Source organism: Stomoxys calcitrans, chromosome 3, assembly GCF_963082655.1.
Source record: "Stomoxys calcitrans chromosome 3, idStoCalc2.1, whole genome shotgun sequence".
Taxonomy (NCBI): domain Eukaryota; kingdom Metazoa; phylum Arthropoda; class Insecta; order Diptera; family Muscidae; genus Stomoxys; species Stomoxys calcitrans.
Genome location: NC_081554.1, coordinates 139556403 through 139568424, shown reverse-complemented (window position 1 = coordinate 139568424; position 12022 = coordinate 139556403). Strand labels below are relative to the sequence as shown.

The following is a 12022-nucleotide window of genomic DNA, read 5'->3' as shown; positions in this document are numbered from 1 at the left end:
CAGATTTGCGTGCTATTTCGTTGCCAGCAATAATATTTGAGGCATTAGCCACTACTTCGCTTAACTTCTCCATCTTCGTGTTTTGACCGCCTCCTATGCGATTTTCAAAATCGAAAGGGACGTCATCTGATGGTTTTTGTAAAAATTCCAGCACTGATGCCTACTCTTGCTTCTCAAGTTTTAAAGGCACCAAAATGCAAATTATTGTCCTTTGCGCAGCACTGGTGCCTACTATTTCTTCTCACTTAAGGCACTTAAGAAATTTCAATTTCGTTTCAGTTTGAGATTAAAATTTGTTCGAACTATCTTCGAGATTAAAATTTGTTGTCACTTCCACTTTCAGTTATCCGCTCTTGATGTTTACGCTTCGAGCACCAAACACTGAATCCTAATACTTACCATGCTGCGATACCTCATATTTATACAAAATCCGCTCTGAATCTACTACATACACATACGCTTCGATCTATCTTCGGGGTTGTTCGTATACACTTCGTGTGTACAGATACAAATGTTGAAGCATATACGCAGCACACACCCTTATTGGAAACTGTAGCACGCCAAATTTTTTCTATAAATATCGGGAATCGCTCCGTAAGGCAACTATTACAGTGTTTGTGTGCATATCGTGAAGTGAACTAAAAACCTCTAGTGAAAAATGGCTCGTACTAAGCAAACTGCCCGTAAATCTACTGGTGGCAAAGCCCCTCGTAAGCAATTGGCTACCAAAGCTGCTCGTAAGAGCGCACCAGCCACCGGTGGTGTTAAGAAGCCACATCGTTTCCGCCCTGGTACCGTTGCTTTGCGTGAAATCCGTCGCTACCAGAAGAGTACTGAGTTGTTGATCCGCAAATTGCCTTTCCAACGTTTGGTTCGTGAAATTGCCCAAGATTTCAAGACTGACTTGCGTTTCCAGAGCTCTGCTGTCATGGCCTTGCAAGAAGCTAGCGAAGCCTACTTGGTCGGTCTCTTCGAAGATACCAACTTGTGTGCCATCCATGCCAAGCGTGTCACCATCATGCCCAAGGATATCCAATTGGCCAGACGTATTCGTGGAGAACGTGCTTAAATTATTGACATTTTAAAAGCCAACTTTTTTTTACAAAAACAATCGGTCCTTTTCAGGACCACAATATTTTTATAAAAAAGAGAAAAAAATTTATTCAAAACTTACACCTTTTTATTTTTATTAAAATAAATAAATATAGTCTTTTTTTGGGGATGGAAAAATACACTATTTTTATTAAAAAAAAATTTTTCTTTTCTATGCGTTTTACTTTTGGTAATATTGGGTTTCAAAACATGGAGCGAAATCAAAAACTTTTTTTAAAAAAAAATTATTTAATTTACTTTTTATGTGGAATTGAAATTTTTTATTTTCTATTAGCAACAGTATATTTGCTGTTATTCTTTTTGCAAAATTTGATTTTTCGTAGTAGCTACATAACAAGAATGAATGAAGATAAAAACAGGCAGGCCAATACATTCGAGAGAATTTTAACTTTAAATAGATAATTTAGATACATTGAATATAAATTTTTTCTGTATTTTTTATTATTTTTAAACAAATGATATTTTTTGCTATTCTAAAAACTGTTTTAAAAAGAATAAAATAGTATTTTAATATTTTAAATTATTAAAGGGAAATAGATTTCGTTCGGTATGCAACTGTTCTACATTTGCTTGCTTAGACAAGGGCATTTTTCAATTTGTGTTTAATTTCCAAAAAAAAAAATATATTTTTTTTTAAATTTGTAATTGCAACAATACATTGTTTAGAATTTACATTTTTAAATTTTTTATTTAGTTTCAAGTCCACTTTATATAGAAAAAAATATTTTATAATAAATGCAATAGAGCTCACCGCACATTTTGCATAGCCAACGACGTTGGTATAACATAGCATCGTAATATTTTAGACTTTTCGTAACAAACGTACACTTTTTACAAATTATGTAACATTTTAATAGAAATCTATCATTTCTATAATATTTTATGATAAAATTTTCCTAAAACATTTTTACATTAGAGCTTTCAAATTAATTTGCAGAAAAACTTTTATTCATGGAAAATACGCCAATATGGTGAATTCAACTGTCATAGACTACATAATAAAATCGATTATTTCACTATGAAAATCATCCAAATTTTCACTTTTTTTTACACTTCTTTCAAGAAAACATATCAAGATTCCATACTAAATTTTTATAAAAACCAATTTTCAATAAAAATTGGAAAATTTTTATAATTTAGTTACAATTTTATCATAACATTTTTATAAACTTTCAACTCAAACCCTTATAACTCGGTAACGCTTAAAGATAATTAACTCGGATTTTCTTTAATGATTAGCTGGATATCTCTACTAGAAGAATTGTATAAAAAATTAAAAGAAATTGTTACTATCTCATCGTAAAATGAATAATTCTGTGAAAACTTTTGTAAAAATTTTTATTCGCTTCCACACAACGTTTCGCAAAATTTCGTAGTTGACTACTATGTACTTCTCATAATTTCGATGTACCCAGCCATCACTAGTCTAAAGGTTGAAACCATATTTTCAACCAATCAGCGTACACCAGTAGTGAGTGTATATTTACAAAGTGTTAAAGTGTGTTTAAAAAGAAAAATATAAGTGAAATCATGTCTGACGCCGCCGTTGTTGAAGCCACCGCATCTCCAGTCGCCGCTGTTGAGAAAAAGGCACCTAAGAAAGCCGCTGCCAAGGCAAAGAAACCCTCTGCTGCCCCAAGCCATCCACCAACCCAACAAATGGTCGATGCTGCCATCAAAACATTGAAAGAACGTGGTGGTTCCTCATTGCCTGCCATCAAGAAATACTTGGCCAGCACATACAAAGTTGATGCTGTAAAATTGGCCCCATTCATCAAGAAGTACTTGAAGAGCGCTGTTGCTAGTGGAAAATTGATCCAAACTAAAGGTAAGGGTGCCTCCGGTTCATTCAAATTGTCCCCATCTGCCTCGAAGGAACCTAAAGCAAAGAGCGCTGAAAAGAAGAAGAAGGCCCCAGCCGGTGATAAGAAAAAGAAGGCAGCAGCACCCAAAAAGGCAGCCGGTGAAAAGAAAGCCGCTGCAAAGAAGCCTTCCGCTGCTAAAAAGACCGCCGAGAAGAAGAAGACCGAAAAGGCCAAGGCTAAAACTGCCAAAAAGACAGGTACAGTTAAAGCTAAACCCGCAAAAACAGCCGCCAAAGCATCAGCCACTAAACCAAAGGCACCCAAGGCAAAAACCACCGCTGCCAAGCCCAAAAAGGCTGCCGCAGCAAAGAAGCCAGCTGCCAAGAAGACCGCCGCTAAGAAGTAATTTTTCCATGCAAAATTACTTATCATGTCAAAATGATTATTTTCGATATTCGAAAGCAGTATATCTAACAGCCCTTTTCAGGGCTACAAAAAATTTTTTAAAAAGAGACCAAATTTAACTCGAACAATTTTTTAATTACCTAATAAATACTATGTTAATTTTAAGGGAAAAGCTAATCACAGCCCTTTTCGTAGCTGTAAAACATCTGTTGAAATCTTTTAATACCATTGTTACCTAATATGGGAATAAATTACCCTTTAAGAAAATTTAAGTAATCACATGTTAAATGGGATTTTTTCCGCAACTGGATTAACTGTTTCACTTAGGGTCATAAACCAAAGCAATTACTAAGAATTATGAAAATCACTTAATGTTAAAGAAAATCTCATTTAGCATACCTAACCAATAAGAGAGTGGCGTACAATATTCCCTTCAAAAATCGCACTTAGCATACCTATTTCATTCTTTACGAGCATACCTACCCATAGATCTCGCGTACAAACGCATAAGTCCACATATACATCTCTACACCATTTCACGCTAACATACTAGTATACATCCCTAAAAAATTTAGTATCAACACACACGCTCACATATACTCGAACATCAATACAACGTTGCATACCGAGTGTTTGAGCATAAGAGCAATATGTGTTGATCATATTACTGTAGATGTAGATGGTGCTAAGCAAGGAGGGCAATATTAGAGTATGGGTAGTATACATATTTTATTTTAAAAAAGTAATAAGGGCAATGTGAGGGTGAGTGGTAGATATATTTTTTCTTTAAATTTGTAAATATAAATTAATTTTAGTTGAATAACGAATTAAGTCTCTTTTTTAATTTATTTTGTGGCCCTGAAAAGGGCCTTTGATGTTGTAGGGAAAATATTGTACGACGAAATAAGTATGCCATTTACTTGGAGCTGGTGTACTTAGTAACGGCTTTGGTACCTTCACTGACAGCGTGCTTAGCCAACTCACCGGGCAATAATAGACGGACGGCAGTTTGGATTTCCCGACTGGTGATGGTGGAACGCTTGTTGTAGTGAGCCAAACGGGAGGCTTCGGCGGCGATACGTTCAAAGATATCGTTGACGAAACTGTTCATGATGCTCATGGCCTTTGAGGAGATACCAGTATCGGGATGGACTTGCTTCAACACTTTGTAAATGTAGATAGCATAACTCTCCTTACGCTTGGTGCGTCTCTTGGTCTTGTCACCCTTAGTGATGTTCTTTTGGGCTTTGCCGGCCTTCTTTGCTGCTTTACCACTGGCTTTTGGAGGCATTTTCACTTGGTTTTTTTTTAAGTCACACAAACACTTTTAACACTGTTCACGATTTTGTGTGTTTGATGGCTTACTCGGAATATTTAAACCATTTCATGCACAAGATATTCAGGTAGACGAAAACAGTCGCTATGTTTACGAAAACAACCCTCTAAAATTAGCTACACGTTGGATCCGAAAGTATAAATACTGCAGTTCATGCTGCGAACTAATATTCATTCATTAATATTAATTCATTGTTAAGCTCTTGTGCAGTGAAGATCAATTTGCGGATAGTTTCAAGTGTTTAATAACAAATTTTAATCTCAGCCTTGTGTTTGATGACAAATTTTAATCTCAACCAGTGATCTTTTGATTGGTTAAGTGCTATTAGTGAGAAGCGCATAGTAAGCGCAGAACACTTTGACAAATTTGATAAGTCACTCGAACTTTTGAGAAGTGATAGTAGTCTTTAAAATTGTGTTACCTCATTCAAATTTATGAGAAGTGATAGTAGTCACCATTGAAAACTTTTATTAAGTACAAACATTGAGAATCACATAGTAGTTAGTGATTTGTGAAACATCACTTGAAATTTTGAGAAGTGATAGTAGTCACTTGCCTCGATTGATACGTACCAGTGGAGAAGCAGAGAGACCACAGAAACAATACCGGCGCACATTTCTCATGTGCGCCATTAGAGACTGGCAATCAGGCCACAAATAGTTCTGACCGTCATCATGAACTAATGGCTGGTGAAAATTACTACAGTATACTTACTGAGCATGCACAGGGCACTGCTCAAAATCAGAATAATAAGACAGCTTCAGGTCCTAAAGGAGCCAATATGAAAACAAACGATACATGTACGTCTGATGGGGGTCTCTCCACCAATGAGATCCTGAAACGCAAGCGTAAGAAGAAGAAGAAGAGTGGCAGCGGAAGTGGAAGTGATTCCCAATATGAGGATTTCCGCATTGAATTGATTACGTCTCAATTTATGGAGACAATTGAGAAACTACAGGAGGAGAAAAATCAACTTGCTAAGGAAGTGACCGAATTACGCTTACTTATGCAGGCCAATGTTAATACTTGTATGGCATCATCGACTGTTGCCAATGATGGCCAAGGTCATATACATGGCACCATGAATAATGGAAGCAGCTCAAACAATGGCGATGACATGGAGGTCGTCAACGAAGCTGCCGCCCTAAATAAAGATATATTGTCGGTCAAAGCAGCCGAAAGCTTTGACACTGCGAAGATGATTCCTAAGAAGACTGTGGTACCACAGAAAGAAGTATGGGTGAAGGCATCCGAAAACGATAAACCAACCATGGGAACCAACAAGGGTGCTATCAAGAAGGCAACTATTCCAGTCAAATTACCCGAGAGAAGGATGACTGATGATGACAACAGAGTGGCGCAGGCAAGCAGTGGCGAACCAAGTGCGCAGATGAATACACGTGGTAAAGGTAAGTCCAGCCCACCTGTTATTAGGGTATATGGAGGCAATCCTAAGGAGATGATTGATGGTTTGACTAGGCATCTAGGACACTCCTTGTTTAGTATTAAGTTAGTGAACAGGAACTTAGTTGGCTTGTATCTGAGCAAGATGGAGGATCACGTTAAGACCAAGGATTTCTTGACGGAGCTAGGTTTGAACTTTTTTACCTTTACACCAAGGGAATTGAGGCCTTTCTCCCTTATGATACGGGGCTTGTCTGGTACGTATGACATTGAGGACCTTCGGCAGTTTCTGGAGGGCTGTGGACTTGAATTGGACGTCTTGAAGATTATTAAGTTGGAAAGGGATCGCTGGATCGTCCAATTGGGGAATGGGTCTGACGTCGCCGGCTTTAAGAGACTGCAGTATATACTACATTGTCGGGTTAACGTGAAGAGGCATAAGTCGGGTGGCCTGACGCAATGCAGAAATTGCCAGCGGTTTGGGCATATATCGACGAATTGCAAGATGGTATTCCGTTGCGTTAAGTGTGGAGGCTCGCATGGGCCAGACAATTGCAGCATTCCTGAGAGGGATCTGAACACGATGGAGAATGTGGTGACTGAGCCGTCTACGGGTCGTATTGTTAAGACTATTGGCGTCCCTGTCCACTGTGTCAATTGTAGGACTGATGGACATGTGGCCAGTTCCAAGGAATGTCCAAAACGGTTAGAACTGCTTCAGAAGAAAACCGCCAGGAGAGCACCGGGACGCAGGACGACGATTGTGGCTCCTCCCCCTCCTCCCATTGATGGCAGAGGTGGGTCGTTTGCTGATATGGCCCGTGGAGTACGTATGGGATCTTCAGCGGATACTGCTCGAGCTGCTCCCTCTGGCGGCATTGACAGGGCACTGGACCACTTTGACGGTGAATGTAGGCGTCTCCTTGGTGGTGATTTAATGACCTGCATCAGGAAAATTGGGGCATATGCTGACACATATCGACAACTTAGGAACGATGATGAGAGGACCCGTGCGCTCTATGGGCTATTGTTATCCATGCGCCTTGATGTCCGGATTTAAGACTATTTTTATAAATGTGAATTTTATAGTGTCTCGCCAAAAGAGACACTATCTCAAGATGTTTATGGATCGACATAAACCGGATGTTTTGATGATGGCGGAACATGGACTTTCGAGTAGACATGTGTTTGAGATTGATGGCTACAATTGCTTCAGACGGGACAGGACTAATGGCAGGAGGGGCGGAGGTACTGCGATATTGGTGAGATCGAATATGATGGCTGAGGGATGTGAATGCAATCTAGACGGGATTGAGTGTACGGTCGTCAAGGTGAGGATTTCTGGGGGATATACGTATTTTGTCTCTCTGTATAATAGACCAACTGACATCTTGCCTAGTGGGGCACTGGATGGGCTTGCAGATCTTATAGGTCCTGCCGAGGCGGTGATAGGCGGTGACCTGAACGCTAAGCATGTTGACTGGGGTGGAGACGATATTAATAGGAACGGCCGCATACTTCACGAGTGGTTGAGGATGACTCCCACTATTTCACTCCTAAGGACTGAGGGGCCAACAAGAGTTACTGCATCGACAAGGTCTTTCATTGACGTGTTCATGAAGACGAGTGGACTGCGACTTGCGGACTCGGCCCGGGACTACAGGGGCCTAGAGACGCTTGATTTTGACTCGGATCATAGAGCAGTGCTCTTGGAGACAACCGATATTGATATTGAGGAGTGCCGGCCAAGGGAGATTTTTGATTTTGGTAGTTTAAGGATCCGAGCCCTGAATGATACACTAACCGAGGGCCTCCGCGAGTATGAGTTGCCTACGACAAGGATTGTCACGAAGGACGAAGTGGACAGGGCGATTGAAGGAATGGATACGGCTTTCTCCGAGGCAATGAATAGTAGTATGAAGAGAATTAGGCCATATAAAGGGACCTTGAGAAGCCTGCCTGAGGACATTGTGAACCTCATAAACAGAAAAAAGACCCTACGAAGAAGGAGACATAGAATCATAGATCAACAGGAAGCCTCGACCCTCGGTGCTATTATAAAGAATCTGGGGAATATTATCGCTCAGCGCATCGCTCGCTTTGAAGAAGAGAGTTATATTCGGATGTTGGAGGGTATAAAACCTAACAATGAAATGTTCAGGAAACTCAAGAGCATTAGTGGCGCTAGAAGACGTAACAGGATCAAGAATCTAATTGAGGAGAGCGGTAACCAGGTTACGACTGATGAAGGAAAGGCGAATGTTATAGCTGACGAATTTGCCAAGGCTCAAAACGCTGCAACACCCCAGATGTCGAACAGGATTCCTGAATTTGCATCGAGAACCTATGCTCCTAAAATGGACTTCAATGAAAGGAATATGGCTGATGCTTCGGTTACCACGGAGGGTCCATTCCGTTTGATTAAACCTGCGGAGATTGGAGCTGTCCTCCAGAGAATGAATAATAAGAAGAGCTCGGGAGAGGACGGCGTGCCGAATTATATACTCCGCAGGACGGATGCGAGAACATGGCGATTCCTGGCAATAACTTTTAATCATTGCCTTAATTTAGGATATTTCCCCGCGAAATGGAAGACTGCGAAAGTGGTCCCAATCTTGAAGCCAGGCAAGGATCCTACGTCACCCGCTGGATATAGGCCCATATCCCTGTTGTCATCAGTTTCTAAATTGTTTGAGATTTTTATTCTTCAGTCAATCAATGATCATGTCGAGGAGTCCCAGGTGCTACGGGAGTTCCAGTTTGGATTCAGGCGATCAACATCTACAACGCATGCACTAATGACCCTGACGAATAGGGTCACAGAGGGAATGAATGACAGGAGTGTAACGATAGCAGCGAGCCTCGATTTTGCTAAGGCCTTTGACACAGTCTGGCATGAGGGCCTGGTTCATAAGATGAGGGGATATGGCTTTGATGGCTTCATCATTGACATGGTGGAAGACTACCTCAAGGGGAGGTCGTTCAGGGTGATGGTGGCTGAATCTAGGTCAGCCTTGAGGAGTGTCAGAGCCGGGGTGCCGCAGGGATCTGTGCTTGGGCCGGTCCTGTACAATCTCTATTTGGCCGATATACCGCAGCCGACTGCAGGTGAGCTGCTTCTGATATATGCGGATGACATCTTGGTGGCATCTACTCATGCTAGGGCAAAAAGGGCTGCCCGGAATCTTGAGGAGTATCTTGAGGTCCTTCAGCGATATTTCACCGAGTGGCGATTGTGTCTAAATATTTCTAAATGCAGGACTATGGTATTCAGGGGGAGGAAGCGGAATCTCTATAGGAATGCCAGGTCCTATGTCCCTGACATCAGGATTGGGAATGAAGCCATCACGAACTATGGGTCGTTGAGGTACTTGGGCGTCACCTTTCAGGAAGACATGGCCTTCACTAGACATGTTGATCGACTATTAGAGAGGGCAAAGAATGCATTCCATGCATACGCTGGTATGATGAAGAAGACAAGTGGATTGAGCAGGAAGGTAAAGCTCTGTATATACAGGCAGGTGGTCAGGCCAACAATGACATATGCATTCCCAGTGTGGAGCTCAATTTCATCGTGCCAAATGGAACGGATAAGGGTCTTTGAGAGGAAGATGCTTCGGTACTCACTGGGCCTTAGGAAGATGATGACGCCGCAAGGACAATTTAGGTCGCCCGCTAACAGGAGGGTATATGGGGCTGCAGGAATACCCAGGATCGACGCATTCATGGTCGGCATGGCCGTCAAGCACATCGATGGATACGCCACACACCCGAATGGGATGGTTCGCGACTCCCTTCCAACACGTCGACGATTCGACAGCCTTAAGACTGCTGGAGGAATCCTCCCTCCCACATGCCTTCTGCATATGGTTGAGGATGGTATGATGTACGACTCGAATGGTCGTCTTATGTACTACCACAGGAGATATGGGAGACAGGACTTTGACGACCCTGTGTATTGTCTTGATCAATAGTAGCCTGCGGGCTATAAGGTGATTGTAAATATGTAGATAGTCTATTGGATTGGATTTATTTTATTTTGTTCTGATTGATTTATTTTGTTTATTTCTGTATATTATTTGTATATTTTGCTTTTATTTTATTTTGTTTTTGTAAATAGTTAATTTTTGTTCCTTTGCATTGGATTACACATTTTATTTAGTTGATGTTATTAGTTTTAATTAGTTGTAGTTAGCTTGTTAATTAGATTTATTTTATGGTTAAGGATAGATCCCGATTTTTCCTTTTATTCGGGGGTACAGGACTTTTAATGGATTGCTTCCACAGATATTTAATAAGATATGAATGGGCTGGACTCGATCAGGTCATTATTGGAGAAGAAATGTATATCTCTAGAGAATATTATTTAATAGTTAGAGCATATGAACGCATAGTTATAAGAGAATCTTGTAAACGTAAACATAAGTGAATATGGAAATAAATAAATCAAACGTAAGGCAAAAAAAAAAAAAAAAATGCGAACTAATATCATTTGTGTTTCAGTGCTAAGTGAAGTGAATTAAAAAAAAAATAACTAAAAATGTCTGGTCGTGGTAAAGGTGGCAAAGTTAAGGGAAAGGCAAAGTCCCGTTCCAACCGTGCTGGTCTTCAATTCCCCGTCGGTCGTATCCATCGTTTGTTGCGCAAAGGCAACTATGCTGAACGTGTTGGTGCCGGAGCTCCAGTTTACTTGGCTGCTGTCATGGAGTATTTGGCCGCTGAAGTTCTTGAATTGGCTGGCAACGCTGCTCGTGACAACAAGAAGACAAGAATTATCCCCCGTCACTTGCAATTGGCTATCCGTAATGACGAAGAATTGAACAAATTGCTGTCCGGTGTCACCATTGCTCAAGGTGGTGTATTGCCAAACATCCAAGCTGTTCTCTTGCCCAAGAAGACCGAAAAGAAGGCTTAAATTATCTACGAGCATCAAAGAAAAAATGTAAATACAGGCCATCGTATAAATCAACAACAATCCGTCCTTTTCAGGACGACAAAAATTTTTTTAAAAGAGAAAAAACTATATCAAACCCCTTATTTTATCAAGAAAATTTACTTAAAAAATAGTTTTAAATAATAAATAAAATTTTAATTGTAGTTAAATTTAAAAAAAAATATTTTTTGGTCGATTTGGTAATTTGCTAGCAATTTCGTTATTCGAAATTTCCTTAAACAATCCTGTTTTTGGCGTAAATACAAAAAAATCTGCCATCTATTGTTTATAGGTAAACATTTTCAAATATGTTTACATCTTATCGACTATTGCAGGTCTTTTAATATACATGTCATAATTATCAGTTATCAATTATCATGCATCAACATTTCGCCTATTTGCATACATTAACATAATAAGAATTTAGTTTTATCGACCCTACTCAAGATTATCGGCATTTAATAGGATCAATGTTACCATTAGGGTACTGTAAAAACTATTTATTTTACATTTGAATATCACATGGTAATCATTGTTCATTTTCTGATGCTGAAAAAAATTGGCATATGTAATAACAAAACATCGAAACGAAGTATCTACGATCGTCCCTCTTCGTACATTTGTGACAAAGTTAGCAGCTCCAAGCAAAGGAAACATTTAATGGTAGTATATGCGTGCATTTTGGTATCTGTGTGTATGTATGCTTTTTAGTGTTGTATACCATCGTTTCATCGTATTGTTCTAATGGCGTCGGTTTTAGTTTCGTCATGTATGTATGTATATTATAGAAGCTACATTTTGGCCGACGGCAAATTGAAAAATGGTAATATTTATTTTCAAATAAATTTTATGTATTTTTTTTTAGTAAAAATTTATAACAAGATATATCTCTTTTTAAATATGTTTTGTGGTCCTGAAAAGGACCGATTGTTTTAGTTTTTAAAATTTTCTCCAAAATAGCGTCAAGATAATGTTTAACCGCCGAAACCGTACAAAGTGCGGCCTTGTCTCTTCAAAGCGTAGACG

At 39.7% G+C, this 12022-nt stretch overlaps 1 protein-coding gene across 1 annotated transcript; it reads left to right on the top strand.

The window, feature by feature from the left end:
• The first annotated feature begins 10560 nt into the window (after positions 1 to 10560).
• LOC131995887 (histone H2A) lies at positions 10561 to 11085 on the top strand. The gene has a single exon (XM_059365165.1). It carries the CDS (start codon positions 10604 to 10606, stop codon positions 10976 to 10978), a length of 375 nt encoding a protein of 124 aa, XP_059221148.1. The 5' UTR covers positions 10561 to 10603; the 3' UTR covers positions 10979 to 11085.
• The last annotated feature ends 937 nt before the right edge of the window (positions 11086 to 12022 follow it).